The sequence below is a fragment of the Ptychodera flava genome, chromosome 16 (assembly GCF_041260155.1).
Source record: "Ptychodera flava strain L36383 chromosome 16, AS_Pfla_20210202, whole genome shotgun sequence".
NCBI lineage: Eukaryota > Metazoa > Hemichordata > Enteropneusta > Ptychoderidae > Ptychodera > Ptychodera flava.
Window position 1 is genome coordinate 29,292,298 of NC_091943.1, and position 16,833 is coordinate 29,309,130.

The window sequence follows — 16,833 nt, forward strand, 5'->3', positions numbered from 1 at the left end:
TACAATTCTTGACATCGTTGGCACGGGATGGTACCTGTCAGTACGAAGTGGAACTGCCCATGCTGATAGCCTCCGTCAAATTGATGCACCTATGGACTTTAATTAATCAACACTCCTCAACTTGAATAAATAGACCCTTATGCAGGTGAACCCCGTTATACTTGAATGTTGTCATTTCATATCATGGTGGGTAGAAAACAAAGTTAATATTGTTTAATATGCAACTATTTAAACATTTCCTAAGATAATCTATCCTTGACAACGTATTACTCACGTATATTTGTGTTCTAGGTTAGCACTACTCTTTTTATCATTCTCGTGAACTCCTTTTGCCGAATGCAGTGAACTGACGTCCTCATCATTCGTACTGATTTTTCTCCCATTGTCTCGGAGTGAGTGAATTACATATTGAGGTATGTGAATTTATACGTATTATACATTGTTTTGCCGTTGTTGGCCCAAGTACAATAGTATAAGTGCATAATGTATTTTTGGTACAGATGTGTTATCAGCAACCGACTTGACAGGTTGAGGTACAAATCGATCAGTACACTTTGAAAGAACCGAACCGATCATATAGTCCTGGCATTCTGTGAATGTAGTTCAGATAGCACACTGTATATGTCCATTTCTGTCGAGTATGTTCTCTCAAAGGACTTTTCATAATATAGCATAAAGTGAGGTTGAAGTTGAGATGTGTTCAATGAGATAGCTTTGTCATTTTCAGAGTACTATTTTCCGGTAATTTTAGCATATACTTATCATTCATTTCAACTTTCGACACGGACTAGTGAATAGTTGTTGTCATTTTGTCAGATGCTTGACCTCACAGCAATCGACCATTGCTGGCAGGAGTAAAACTTTGATGTCCCGGGTGTTCATGCAGTAACCGATCTCAATTCTCATTTTACACATTGAGTGAAGTCGGTCGTTGAAAAGAGCAAAGACTTTTTAATGATTTTCACCGTTAGTCTTCGAAATAATAGGTATCTTCACATCATAATTTAGCCCCTCCCATAAAATTCAAAGTCTACAAATTTTGCAAAATAGTGTACAAAGAAAAGGAAGCGCTGTTTTTATGAAAAGATACTGGTCATATTTTATCGATGATCGAGATGACGTTAGAACATTGCAAAATGTATATGTTCATGTATTGTCAAACCATGTTTGAGGGTACTCGTATTCGTCTCATGTCAAACGGTAGTCCAGGAAAATATGTCTTTCCTGTGACCCGAGTTGTGCCGCATAGAAAAAAGTTTTTTTTAATGAATCATGCAACTGTACTTTCGTAGGAAATGTCATAAAAAACGATTTTTAAAGAAGACATCGACTCCACTACCAATCGCTTCGCATTTCAACAAAACCGTGTTTATATCGGAAAAAATCCCACACTATTATGTTCCACAGCAGCGCTCTCGCGCATGACTATAGGTGAAATACTTGCTTTAAGGTAGGACACGCCTCGGGACAGATATTCGGACTCTCAAATTTCTACAATTCTTTTCTGGTCTACCACTTGTGGGGACTCTTTTTAAAGCTCTCAGAGAAAGGAAAACTTTCACAGTCTTAGATTTTCGAAAATCCGTAATTTAATGTCCCCTTCCCCTAGAGTTAACACAGGGATGGCGGCCATTTTGAATTTCAAATATCGCAAAATGTTGGGCACTTTGTTTCACTAGTTCCAAACTTTGCAAGGTGACCCAGATTTTTATTGTTGATTTGGTAAGAGAATGGTCGGAAGTTTCATTTAGGAAAGTTTGCACAATACTTAACTTGTAATATTCAGTTTTCTTCAAAATGTAGTAGCTCGCACAGCCTCATTTGCAGGCGTAAAATTTGCCACTTGGGTCTTCTATATCTTCTTTTCATTGGATAACTTGAAACACTGAAGTCCAGGGAGCGTACAGAGGGTATGACTTGGTTGTTTGCGAGGGTTTGTCAATGGATAGATATTGCAAAAAGCATGCGGCACAGAGGGGCTGTTAAGAACTTTTATTGGGGAAGCTTGTCGTTGAAAGGGAACATTTCCAAATTGTACATATTAAGGGAAGGACAGTTGTTAACAGATTTACCAAGATACAAATTTTGTCCGATCAACACGTTAGAATCCCTCATTAATTAAAGTGTGAAAACACCCTGGTTTTCATTCCTTCATGATGTTGGCTGACCCCGTTTCGTTGTCACCATTCGCAATCTGTTCGTTCAATAGTTCAGAGCTGTCGGTAAGTAATCACGTTCTGCGGCCGGTAATAGGTGAGATATCATACTCTGTGTATCGCTGACTTGTGAGGTCATTCAGTCTTGAGGGCTGCGCCCAGGTAGTCATGGTTACCTGGATTGACATCTCTTCCGTCTAGTCACTTAGAACACACGGCTATGGGGGAATAGCGGTGCAAGGGTTGTTTAATGTCTGAAACGCCAGGAATAGAACCAATTTAAAGTTTCATACAGCAGTTGATTTCATCGTTTCTATTATTTAACTTTTCAAAAAGTAACTGTTTTAATTTTCTACGTACTTTGACATACTAGTATCCACTTCTGAATATTTCACAAATTTCGGGGATACAAGCATGTTCATTTATGAAATTAATTATCAAATTCGTAACTAGGTAACACACAGAAGTATAGAAAGGTCGCAGATCGAAATTTCAATTGACCTTAGTTCGGTTATGACTGTGACGTCATACTTTTTTAATTAAAGGGCCGTTGTTGTAACTCATGGCTGAACGCGACATAGTTTCCGACCAGAATATGAATTTCATGCTGTCTCTGTTATTGTATCGTATTTCATATGTGTTCGAAAGAAAGCACTGTGGCAGCACATTTAATTTTGGGGCAATTATTCGGTGAAGATGAGGAAAACATACAGGTCCAATTTTGTCATCATGTGTATTATTTAGCTCTCCATTGATAGTCGTCTGGGATAAAATGTAACTTCCGCTGTACTTTTGATCTCTATTGTGACATACAATGTGTTTTCTGTGCATGTGTTCTACTCCCGAAAGCGTGCAAAATATAATTGTCGTGTTCAACTTGTCAACATAGCCTCCATGTATGATGTAGTTTATAATGTTACTATTGATAACTGAATTATAGTTTGTGGCACAACTTACTTCTCAACAATCACATTGTACGTTGTTTGCCATGTGTTAAGTTGGAAAGGATAACTCTTTGAAACTCCTGGGAGAAAATAATAAAATGTACTCCATTTCTAAATAAAACAATGAAAATTGTACAGTATTGTCCCTTTAGTCAAGTGATCGTTGGCACAATTGCCAATCATATGTTCGTACCCTTGACATTTACAATCTTGTCAATCTTTATGGACTTTTATCTGCCTTTCCCTTTGCAGATGATGTGTAATCGGTCAGTGTATCTGTCAGGGCTGATGCTCTTTTGTTTTGGAAACATGGTAAGCATGGCAACAGACACCGGTCGATAGCACACTCAAGGGTCTCGCTGAATAGCGTTCCGTACTTCCCATAGCAATGACCCACATTTCTAATGCTTGAACTTTATTGATATATCTGTTGCTTGGTCAGCCACTGATGATCTAAACAGTGCCTCATCCACGCTGTATAAACATTTATGTAGCTATTGCGGCTGGTTTAGTAATAAGTGATCTATCTTCTCACAAATACCAGTTACCTGAACGAAGTAGTAATGTGACAGGTACTTTACTCCTGCGCTGATGGTTTTTGTGGAAAAAATAAACTCATCATTGCCATGTGTCAACGACGATACTGAGCCCTCGCACAATCAAGGGCATTAATGGCCTACATAGGGTCGTATTGGAAGAACCGTCGAAAAAGTATAAACACTCATTGCAAGAAATCCTATAATTACATTTTGTCAGACTGTTTCAGAATTAATGTAACGAAATGTAAGCTCAGACAAGAAATGACTTTGACCGTGTCGAGATAACTATAAACTTCTCTCACGATTTCCAGATTCCGACCTTGGAAGGACTCGACGTCACTTCGGATGGCTGCGGGGATACAAAGAGCTGCTACAGGGAACCGGCGGATTGCAAGGACAAATCCGATTGTGACGTCATGGTGACCTGGGCTCCCGAAGGCGATGACGCCACGGTCTTTGAGATCCTCGGCAAGATGAGAGACTATGCCGGTACAAATGTTGAGCAGTACGTCGGAATTGGGTTTTCTCACGACCAGAGAATGGTAAGAACTTTCAAGGTGCACACAACTGATGAACCTAATTCGCATGAATAACAAGCAATATAACAAAATGTCATAGTTCGGGGTAACTCCGACGATTCATCCGATATTGAATTTTTAATCAGCCTACCTAAACGACAGAGAACAAATGTAGCATATTTCTAATAAGAGAGCAATGAAATATGTGGCTTAGCAATATTCTAAACATTATTTGCATAATATTGATTATATGTTTATGTATATTTTATCATTTAGGGAGAAAGCCTATGATAAATAAATGCGCGCGAGTTTATATATATATTTAGAGGTTATAAACGGCAAGCGAGGGTATTTGGTTGCGGATATAAGACCTCTGGGGTGAAAATTAGCATATTTGGCGGGAAATAATCACCGAGCGAAGCGAGGTGATTATTTCACCCAAATATGCTAATTTTCACCCCAGAGGTCTTATATCCGCAACCAAATACCCGAGCGCACCGTTTATAACCTCATTATAATATGCTAAAGTGAAAAACAAGTGGACAATTTCGTTATTTAGGGCCGAATTTGGAACGAGAGTTCAGAAGCGCCCAGCCTCATACAAACTCTAAAAAAGAACGTTTCAGAACGCGCGCGCGTGCACAGTTGTATTCATAAACTACGGTTACGCAACGCATCGATATAGCGATTTGACATCGAACATGAAGAATTTTTTCTTAAAAAAAACGCTCATAAAATTTACAAAATTGTGATGTTGTTACACAGACTCCGCTGCTTACAGAAACTCTTCATATTTTGGTTCGTCAAGCTGCACTAGCCTAAAATTTAACGATCAAAACAATCTGAAGCCATAGACTTGTTCGACATTACGGCGCGTTGAACTCTCAAGTTGGCGTTCGAAATTTGCGCGAGCTCAAAAATGTTACGCGGCGCGCAGGTCTTCTTGTTGAGAATATAAACCCGGCGGCTCCAGCCAATCAGATTGCCGGATTCCAGCCAAGCATATTATAATAATATCTAATCACCTTTGTCCAGTTGTCAGGATAATTATGAAAAATATGCCATAAAACTTTATAGATTTACTTTTCACTGCAAGGTTTATTTCGTATATATGTAACCATTTACAGTAAGTATCATAATGGTGGATGACATTGTCCATAATTCTGGGTCATTTTCGCCGACGCGAGGCAGTAGACAACTCATTTGGCGCTAATGATCCCTTTGGACAGGTTAACGCCCATAATCATTCTGTCACCTATCTTTCTTTTAACCTCTTTAATAACGTAACAAAGCATCGCTGGACATATTGACTACAGAGGTGAGGGCGAAAAGGTAATGGTTCATGTGGAAATGATAAGAAACAGAAATGTAAGATTTAACAGCCCGTAACCGCCGACGATTCGTTTTCCAACGCTATTAACTGTTTTCAGCTCACTAAATTTTAATTTCTGCAGTCAAAAATCAAAAAGTTAACGTTCTCCAAGGAAATTAGTTTCCATGGTAAAAATTTATACTCTTATTCAATGCCAACTAACTCTGATGACCTCTTTCACTCATACATATTTTAACGTAAATATTACCAACACCACGTCAAATTTTATCGAGTCACGAATTCTTTTACTCGGAACACTATTTTTCAACCAATGCGCCTAACTGCGGCTCTGCATAATTCTGCTCGCTTATTTTGAACGCTATTGTGTGTGTGTGTGTGTGTGTGTGTGTGTGTGTGTGTGTGAGAGAGAGAGAGAGAGAGAGAGACAGACAGACAGACAGACAGACAGACAGACAGAAAGACAGACACATTAAGATCTAATTGTGCGAAATGAGTGATGATGCTTCAAGAAGTATAAATTTACAAGAAATTAACTTGCACTTTATCAATTTTCGAATTTGTGACGGTATACACATCTAAATTAAAACATTTAAAACATTATTAAGGGCATGAGGGATATCCATTAGATTTCCGGTACATGTACAGCACAAAATAAATAAAATGACTGCTATCAATCAAACATTACTTTTACAGTTAGGACCAGAAATGACGTTCGAAAACGTAGACGAGTAGCCAATCTGGACGAAAATTTAACAGCGCCTTCGTAATGCTGACTTCAGAAATGTTACTGTGGTGACCAAATCTGATCTTTTAGGCGGGAGTGAATAGCAATAATGTTTAACTTTTGAAAATAGATATAGAAAATAGGAGCCCTGATTTGTCGTTTCGTTGTTCTGAACCAGGCGGACACAGACGTATGGGCTTGCATACTGGAACCGGGAGACACGGATGTCAAGTTAGACCATTCCTATAACACCGACGGCTACAGTAATGCACAGGGTCAAGTGGTATGTAACTTATGCAAAGTTCGCTTTCATTCATCTGATATGCTGTATCTGCGGGGGCGAAAGCAGTCTGTGTGTGTTGGGTCAGTCGTGTCTGAGGCACAATCTCTCGATAGTGGCGTACCTCAAGGTTCTGTTCTCGGACCTATTTTATTCAATCTTTACACAGCACCCTTGGAGGATATCATTTTCAAGCATAAGTTAGATTACATGATGTATGCCGATGACATGCAATCGTATAATTATCACTTGCGAGGCAGACCGCGTTCCGACAACTTCGATGTGTTAATGACATCAGGGGATGGATGCGAGACAATATGCTCGCTCTAAATGATGGTAAAACCTAAGTCGTTCATTTTTCTTCTAAATTTACAGGTGTAGGCCCGGTTCCTCGTTGTGATATTAGAATAAGTGATGTCATTGTTCATCCATCTGACACTGTTCGCAATCTTGGTGTCACGATGGATAGTGGCAGTATGTTAGCACATGTTGTTAATGTCTGTAAAATTAATCAGCCCCTCATGCTCTTTGGAAGATTGGTAAAATCCGTAATGTACTTGATCAGCCTTCAACTGAGAAACTCATACATGCTTTCATTACATCTCGCTTGGATTATTGCAACAGTTTACTTTTCGACCTCTCTTCATTTGAAATACGCAAACTGCAAACAATTCAAAATTCGGCAGCTCGACTTGTTACCAGGAAGAGAAAAAGTGATCACATTACTCCCTTTCTTTGTGACCTTCGTTGGCTCCCTGTTCAACAATGTATCCAAAATTCTTACCATCTTACCATCTTACCTTGATGAGTTCTTGATTAGACGTTGTACGAATCACACCTTGCGTTCCTTTACAAATGGGGAAATTAAGTTACATCAACCCATTGGTCGCACAGCTTACTATGGAGATAGAGCGTTTTCAATTTGTGCTCCTCGTTTGTGGAATTCTTTACCGTCATACCTTCTTGCTCTTCAGTCACTTGATAATTTTATTGTGTGCCAGAATACATAACGGTATTCTGTCTGAAATTATAGAGATCAAGATATCAGAATTTGCCAGGTATTAAGAAAACCACGAAACGATAAAAACCTTGCGGCTTCATTAGCTGTAATGTTTGATGTATTTTCATATTTTATATCATTTCACATTTAATTCTCTGAAGTCAGAAAATACAATTTCTTGTTGAATTCCGCAGATCATGTGATGTCAACACAACCTCAATCTGCATATGCTGTGGTATTTTGGGCAGCTGAATTTCAGTCCACACTAGATTTCATTTGTGAACGATAATACTACGTATCATATGCAAAGCATCGTGACGACAAATTATTATTTTGTATCTAAGCATGATTTTAGGAGAGGAAAGTGGAATTGTGTACGTTTGTTTTACTGACGGAATATTATTTAAAAGTTACGGTTATTGTCCCTGTAAATTCATCACTTATATGAGAAAAGGGGCAATATTTGTACTGCTGTCTTTCAGATGGGAATTGACGATTTCGAATTCGAATATTCTAACAACGTCATCCAGTGTACTTTTGAGAGAAAGCACAAGATAGATGGTGAACCACGCTTCTTCAATCTCGTCGATCACAAGTACCACCTGTTGCTTCCACGCGGGCCTCGCACTGTCGGTCCCGACTACGGTGAGTAGCTCTCATATCGAAGTTATATGCTCAATCACGGTATTGTTTCATTATTCTTCGCCAGAAATTGGTGATTTTGGTGATTTTTGCGGGCGCCATTTTCAGTCAACCGGTAAAGTAGCTGAAAGGAACGTGTTAGATTTGAAAATTTCGGAAACGTGTCTTTATCAGACTGAGTACAAACTCTGAGAACTTACCAAAATGAGTGTGAATTTTGAGTTCGACAGCAAATATGAATCACCTTCATCACTTATAGCATCATGGCCTTCCACAACTCATATATTTCAATACCTCATGTCAATATGTTAGGATCGGTATGACTGGATATATGATGAACATGCTGACTTTACTTTACGAAACAAACAAACAAACAAATACACGAAAATCCCTCCGTAAGATCTACCATCAAGAAAGTGACGTATGTCTCTCCCATTTTCGTTTCAGTTAAAGTTGGTAAGCACTTCGAAACGCCATTCATATCGGCATCAAAGTACGACTTCTCAAAACTGGACCACCCTGGTAGTGGAGCTGCCTCGTATCAAGGTGCCCTCTGGTTGTCCTTGTGTGAGTATACGCTCCTTAGGGACTGGTCAGTTTCTACGGCCTTGGGACAAAGGAGTCATGGGAGTTCATCCTGGTTTTGATGATGGTGGTGATTGGTCACCATAACTCGGAAATGCTTAATAGGTGGGCGGTGGGGTTGTTCAGTGTGTTTTTTATAAGGTACCTGGCATAAGATGCATGAGACCAGTTGTGTAAATGCACATATATCGTGAACTGGTCAAAATATCGTGGTATAACGTGACTGGGTGTGCTTTATTGCTTACATATTGTGAAATACTGTAATAACTGCGTTTCACTCATACATGGTCTATATTTCCTTTCCAGTGCTGGCTTTCGTTGCAGTTCTGTACGGGTAGTTGGGCGGCAACTCACCGGAAGGTGTTGCGGTGAAGGTGAAAAAAAATAGATCCCGCTATTCGACGTTGAGGGCGATATAGCATAAACATAAATCAGCAAGATGTTCAATAATGACAAGAAGCTTGATTATGAAGATTATAAGCACAACAGCTATTTTACATAACAACAGATCTATAATAAACATTCAACGACGACAACTGCACTTACATCAAACGGCAGACTGTGTACGGAGCTCTACTATCAAAGGTCGAATATATGGGTCGACGTAAAAATTAAAAGCGCTTATTCCTGATAATCGAGCAGAAATTTAAAACCTTTGTGTAGATCAGTTTTCGTCTTCTGTATTTTAGTGGAGATTTACGACAAAGATAATGAAAAATCATTTATTTCTAGAATTCTGAATGATGCTAGACTGCCACCCGCTCACAGTCAAAAATCGCTAGAGATCAGCTCCCAATGAATGCAAAGAAGAATGTTCGGCAAAAAATAAACAAACTATAACTATAATATATAATTATTATCTCAAATTAGTTCCAATCGTGTTCTATATACTTAGCATGCTTGGCGATAACGCAATTACAGGGAAGAACGTAGTTCGTTTCTCTATTTTGCCTGAGTTGTTTTGTCTTCAACACTATGGATATTTACAGAATACATATTATTGATTTTGAATAAACTTGTTAAACACGGGTACCGGTGCTTGTCCTCTTTCATGTTACTAAGTTAAGCCATCCCTATGCCATTCAGAATAGTTGTGATCAGTTTGTTGGCTCGTGGAAATCGCATCCAAATACAGGAAGTAGGCAGCGTCGATCTGTGGTACGTCCATGACCTACCACACCACAGCAAATCAAACCCAAAACAGTCCATCATGTTTCACAAAGCCAAATCTTCAGGTATCTACTGTTTCTTATTGTACATTACTGTTACATGAACGACGTCAACAGAAAGCCTTTGACAAACGATCTCTTCTGTGATGTAGTAAACCCAATGTCTGTCCTTTAAGCTTATAGTTGTCATGAAAATCCTTATAAGACTAAAAAATACGTTGTGCTGTTCCGATAACATAATTTTTCACAAATAGTGTAGGTAGGTCAGCAGGAATTTTTACTTTTATTTTTAAATATGCATTTTTCAGGGGTTCAGGGCGATCAAACACTGGCCACAACATTTCCAGAAAAATGTATCATACATATAACAGGAAAAAAACCCATAAAAGACATCCTCGTTCAAGCAAAAATCAAATGCTAAGTAACGAACGCGTGATTTTACGGGTTTTTTCTTTCTTTTTTTTACTTCCGTGTTTACATAGCTCTAAAACGTTTAGGGTCGGCAGGTAAAAAATAAGGTAGGTCGGGTTATCGGAACAGCACATTTTTTGTTCGGCCTAACTGTTATACAATAGAGGAAGGAAGACGACTTCATGGTTGGGACGGTGTAGTCGACATGTGCATGCGTATCTCAAAGAGGCCAGCCACGAATCATCATAAACTTGTCATCGCCTTGTTGGCCTATAGCATGTGAGCTCAAGCCACTCTTCTCATTGGCTGTACCATTTGTTAGCCTCAAATATTTGGAGTTAGGGTCTATTGTTGGCCTCGTGACATCGGACTGTAACTTGAGCATATGCAGACGTACAGGCTTTCGGATACCATCAAGTTTGCGCTGAATCCGAAGAGTTCGTTGAGTTTTGCTTTGCTGACTATCAATAACTAAATTTCTGACCATTGCCAGCACTTTTGTTGTGGTGTGGTCAGGTGTTTTAGGTTTATTCGATTGTGCAATCTTCATCGTGCAGTGGGGGTAGATATCTATTATGGTCTGTAATGAGAAGCACTTTCTTGGCACAACTACTTCAGTCACACACTGTCATTAAATCTCACCTTTTTATGTTTCTGAGTGCGTTCTCGCAACAGCTCGTAGTTACGAACAAAAGGACAATGGACATTAAACGTTTACGAGGATGACGCCCCGTAACATTTCAGAAATCGTGCGGCCATTACTAATGCTCACCAACTGCAAAACAAACGCCTTTTAAGGACACTGTGCACCAATATCGATTCGACGTTGTTTCGACTTTAAAAGAAACAACATTGTTTAACATCCAGACAAAACACATTGGATCTCTCTGCAGCGCCCTCATCAGTAATGAGCCGGTTACGCACCAACATTAGTGTTCAGGTTAATCTGACGTGTATCTTTCATATCTCCTCCGGTGTATTGAATACAAAAAATGTCCCTGTTCAACATGCATACATATACGCAGCGTAGGTCACTTCGTCGAACACGAAATGACCGTGATATACGTAAATCTCACGGACCGTTTTATATTTCATTACCTGTTACAGTAACGGTACCAATGATTTTGACGATGAGATACAGCTGGATATTGATACACTACCTAATTAGGTTTGTCAGTTTGCTCTCAAATTTACCCTTTTAGTGGTCAACTTTTACAACTTTGCTCCAACATCAGACAGCCTAAAACAGCAGGTGACGCAGCAAGATGTCTGTAAACTAATTTACTATGTAGTATGTTTATATCTTTACAGCAGCTATCCAGTATCAAGGTGACACGCACACAGACTGTTGCCAAGTTTTACAAGCAGTTCAAATTTACGGAGAGGTGGTAAAAGAACGACCTTACTGCAAATTTAGACTCAGAGGACAGTGTTCTTTGTAGTTGAATATCAATAAAGTTCATGACTTCAAAAATAATAGAGTGATGTGTAAAATGAACAAACTTTACTTTGGTTATCAACAAATGAATGACACCACATTTCTTAATGAGCTGACATCGGGGCCTACTTCAGTACGAAGTCAGGAGGTGTTTGTTAAGCGCCTTTGAAATTGAGGAGAGGGAGGGAAGGGTTCTTCGGTACATACCCCATGAACCAGTAAATTCTGCCGTATCTCATGCCCATAAATGCTTGGTTTTACACTTTTGTAGTATTCAATATGCTCCAGAACATTTGCAGTCAGTTTTTTTACCGATGTTCCAGATGGTTTGCCTGGCAGGAAACTGCCAGTTTTCAAGTATCGCAAAACAATGTTGTTTGCCGTTTGCTTTGAAATACCACCACAACGTTTACCAATTTCTGAAAATGACAGACCGTTTAAATACAACTGAACAATCTTCTCTCTCACTTCAGCTGGTGTCGTCCGGGAGCCATCCATGTTGCGTTTTTTTGTCCGGTTCAACGTCTGTTTGTACAAATGTACAGATCATTACGCCAGTGAAACTGGTACATGTCAGCGTATGTATACAAAGCCCCACCATGGCTGGCAATACCAGAACATCTGTCTTTCTGCATCTCAGTTTGGGTACCCAACTTTGAAAACATTCATCTTATATTTTTACCGCCTTCTTTTCTTTGGTTATTCGTCCTAAAACTCTCAAAGTTAATATTACAATACTTGTTGTTTGTCTGCTTGTTTACTCCCCTGTCCCTATCATTATGATCGTTCCAAGGAAGCTGGTCCTTATAAGGACACACGAATTGAAACTTGTTATACATTTCATGTTTGCTTTAAACCATGTTCACATTTACAACTGATGAAAGAAAACCGGCAAGAAACAAAGAGCTGTAATTCAAAATCCTTGACAGTCTTGAAAGTCGTGCTAATCATTCCTAAAACTTTTGTCACTTGACTTGACGAAAACTCTGTTTTGTTGTCAAGTGACAAAAACTGTCTTTCGACCCACAGCGCCGCAGGATTTAGGCTACAGTCCTACGATGCAGATTCGATTCCGAACGATAATTTACGTGAGGAAATGTATCGTCGTTTGTCGAATGGTTTGATTTTTTGAGCCATCGATATCGCTTTTCTGTGAAGACATACGGCATTTATTTATTCAGTTAAACTAACGTTTAGGTGTAGCTTTCAGATCTATCGCCTGGTACGATGTCTGCATTGATGATTGAGTGACAGTCGAACGACCGGAGCCGCGACGTTACTAAGCTACTCGATCGACGCCCGATTACTGCTTGCAGACCATTGGCATTGGTTCTGCGGAACCCTGGCACCCCGTTCGGTTATTTAGAATTGCTAACAGTAAAGCTTTAGTGAATCAATATGGTATCGATCGCGACAGATCGATCTGTGCGCACTCGCGTGCAGGAACAGGGGTAACACGGATTTTTATCTGTCCTGGTCTACGTCATCACATCGGTGGCTATCCTACACTCAAAATAAATACTTTCAGGGTTTTTTTCTCACTTGAAGAACTCTCCACATAATCTCTCTCGCGGTATGTTCGTTACGATTTTCTGTTAACGCCGAGAATGAGAAACTCTTTTCAGATATTGTGTGTACAAAGGAGAAACTTGTGAAAAGAATTTTTGAAGTGTCTGTACACATGACGTTTGAAAATCACAATGAAATAAAATCTTGGGTGTTTTGGAAGGTTTGTGGTTACGCAACATGACTGATAAGTTCGTTCACCTTACTCCGCTGCAAAACATACAGAAATGTCCAACTTCACACGGATGACTGTACTTGTGGGTCAATCATCGATATCGGACGAATTTCGGTCGCATTTCGTCGCTTTGAGAAATTGTCAATGACGAATATTGAAATATAAGCGATTCGTCTTCAACCATTAAATGACCGCAACAAGGAATTTGACAAAACAAACCGATAGTACCTGACACAAGTTTGGACATCGGGAACTTTACCTTCAAGTTTTAATCCTGTTAAAAAATATGTGTATGACCATTTTTGCGAGTAAGATACGCTTCAAATTTCTCAAATTAGCTGGTTTGTTGCCTTTACCTTTGGAATATTGAAACTGTCAGTTGTAAAAAATCTGTAAAGTACTTGATCGTTCGAATCACTGAAAACAAACAGTCCCTGAGTGGAGGTACTGTCAAAATCACAGCCATTTAACACGTTTGTTGATAGTTGAACATTTTCTAATGTCGGCTTAATCTGGAAACCAAACCATTTCAAAATCTGGATCTGATCAGTCATATGACTCTACAAAAGTTTGATGACCCTGCGCAGTCCGGTGCAATGACAAGAAACGATGTAAATTTGCGTTGACGTCATTTATAAAAGACCAGCTCAAGTTTGCTCTAATTTATTTGAACCTCATTCTACTGAGAGACAAAGGATTACCCTTGGCTTGCGACTGTGTACACACTCAACACTTACTGCGCGTGTATACAGGTACTTTAATGCCCTGGGTCTGTTGTGTACCGTTGTCATGGTGCCGAGAAGAATAAAGAGACAGTAAACTTCAAAGCAGTGTGAAAGGAAGATTTGCTTCGTCATCACGTTGAGCATCACAGACCACACAGGTGTATTGTAAATACATTTTAATTAAAAACACGGATATCTTCAAACACGGCCGCAAATTTTGAGAAAGGGACAAGACAATACTGGCAAAACTCTACCGGTAATGTGGAAGCATCCAATTGGGGTATTCAACTTTACCATATTAAAGAATATGTATGCAAGTTTTGTTCTCAGCTAACAAAAATAACCGATTATGCAATAATTGTCGAAAAACAGCATGACGTTTCCCTCGAAACTTTTGACCATGTAAGAGAGTGAAAAAGAGAATGTATCTCGAATTGTTAGTTGGTTTTGCTGTGATTGTAAGTGGGTTAGGGAAATTGTTGTCGAGTGAGAAAAAAATGTGTTTCCGTTATTTATTTCCTTACATATTTATTTATTGTACATTTTCTTGGCTGTTAATTTTGTTTGATCATCAACCACAACATATATACTAGTCTGAACTTTCAGGAGCTTAATATGAATCTAATATGACACTCGTACATTGACAATATCTTGACCTCCAAAGGTAGAAAGTGGTGTAAACACAGACAGGTTTTCATTTACAGAAAATCACAGCAGCCCTGTAGTTTGTAGACATACTGTGTAATCATCAGAGGATACGGACCTTTGGCATAAAAGAAAGATAAATAAGCCTGATAATTGTGTCTTTTTGTCAGCAACTTTGCAGGTAGTGGGTAGCTATCAATATGCACTCCTTAGGCTCAAATATTATGAAACCGTAATGTGAATTTATAATATCTTTGACAGTTATGAATCCACTGCAGAGACTTTGGACACCGCTATCTAATGTAACAATGCCTGTGTCTGGAAGGTTAAAGAATCGCAATGGGGACTTCCCGTTAGCTTGCAACTGGGTTTGCAGCAAACTCTTTCAACATCTGACTTGATGATCGTCAGGAGAAAGGTTATTAGAGTTCAAATAGAATTGTCGAGTTTGTAACTCCCTAAACACTCCACTCTTTTGATAAGCTTACCAGTGAAGGACGCTGATTACAATACTCCTTACAGTTCTCAGCATAGCCAACTTGCTTAGGTACAATCGATGAAGAGTTGATTGCTATTTCGCTTTCTTTAAACGGTGAATTAAAACCTCCTATGAAGAAATATAAGTAGACAACTCAATTCTCAGTACCGATAAATCGATTACTCGATCAATAAGTGAAATCACACATTCAGTCAGCAATGTCGAAAATTAATGTTGTATCGAAATTAAGGGTTTTATTTATCGTAATGATAGGCGCTAGTCATTATCGGTGCAAACTGTAATTTCTACATCGAAGAATACACAATTTACATGAAGTTACTGTGGAGACAAGGTGTTATCGAATTCTTTCAAAGAAATATACATTGGACCTATGCCTTCCACAACGACTTGTCGGGCTTCAAGTTGTTATTTTAAGATGTTTTACATAGCTGAACACGTCATTATAAAACATCACGAATACTTGCAATTTGTGCAAAAGAATGATGCGACAAGAATCTTGGAATGAAGAATTCTAAGAAGTTTGAAAGTTGTGATAAAGCAACATGGACTGCATGAAATCAAGTGTAGTATGATCTATCACGCTACATATCTGAAACAGCGAGGCGAGGACACTCGTCTTTAGACACACCCATCCCTACACTGACATTTTTTTTCTACTCCCTCCTACCTTTAACAACCACTGTTATAAAAAGCATGGCAGTATTCACCCTATTGCGTAGGCGTCCCCTTATAGTGATAAAAAATCATTATTGAAATTGAAAATATCCTCCATCAAAAACTGTTTCACATTCATATTGTTTTCCATTTCAAAGAACTCTGAGTAGTTTAATCAATTATGTGAACAAAACCTGTTTCACATTCATATTGTTTTCCATTTCAAAGAATTCTGAGTAGTTTAATTAATTTTATGAACAACCCACACTAGTTTCGAAGACTGAAAAATCCTGTTAGAGGTTAGTCTTTTCATCATAATTGCCTTACTGCTTATCAAATTAATTTTGCTTTATCAATATGTTGTGACACTATATGTTGCATTACATTCCAAATTCCAAAACGACAAAGCACACATCACTTGATTCTGTGCACTGACTCATTTTGAACGACAAAAAAATAGCACACTATAAATCTTACGTAGTAATTTAAAGAAGGAAAATAATGCTGCGTTGCCTTGATATTTAGTTACCATAGGAACGAGCTACATAACACAAGACCGGTTAAAGTATACGCCAAGATGGATCAAACCACTTGCAGTCATAATCGTTTATCTTAAGCATCTTCATTTTGAGACAGGATGGAATAGAATTCGCTGAGAAAAAAAGATAAGTAGATAATGAAGATTAGACTCGCGCAAATCCAAGCAACTCGCTAAGGTTAGGCTTTAGAATGTAGTACACATAACTTGGCGTCCCTTCCCCCGAATCGCTTCAGTTTAAGCTGAGTTCAGCTCAGAGGTATATGGGCACCAACCTTCACTTGCCCCGGAC

At 38.8% G+C, this 16,833-nt stretch overlaps 1 protein-coding gene across 1 annotated transcript; it reads left to right on the plus strand.

Annotated features, from left to right (window-relative positions):
• The first annotated feature begins 272 nt into the window (after positions 1 to 272).
• On the plus strand, positions 273 to 9,750 carry LOC139115014 (ferric-chelate reductase 1-like). The gene is made up of 7 exons (XM_070676925.1): positions 273 to 413; positions 3,353 to 3,412; positions 3,951 to 4,181; positions 6,393 to 6,497; positions 7,977 to 8,139; positions 8,584 to 8,703; positions 9,028 to 9,750. The coding sequence occupies exons 2-7, from the start codon at positions 3,353 to 3,355 to the stop codon at positions 9,057 to 9,059; spliced, it is 711 nt and encodes a 236-aa protein (XP_070533026.1). The 5' UTR covers positions 273 to 413; the 3' UTR covers positions 9,060 to 9,750.
• The last annotated feature ends 7,083 nt before the right edge of the window (positions 9,751 to 16,833 follow it).

What these genes read in the sequence shown, in the direction of transcription:
- LOC139115014 (XM_070676925.1), top strand. Translation starts at nt 3,353, where the DNA reads ATGATGTGTAATCGGTCAGTGTATCTGTCAGGGCTGATGCTCTTTTGT. An exon ending in TTTCTCACGACCAGAGAATG is followed by an intron (nt 4,182 to 6,392) that starts GTAAGAACTTTC and finishes GTTCTGAACCAG; the next exon opens with GCGGACACAGACGTATGGGC. An exon ending in TGCCCTCTGGTTGTCCTTGT is followed by an intron (nt 8,704 to 9,027) that starts GTGAGTATACGC and finishes TTTCCTTTCCAG; the next exon opens with TGCTGGCTTTCGTTGCAGTT.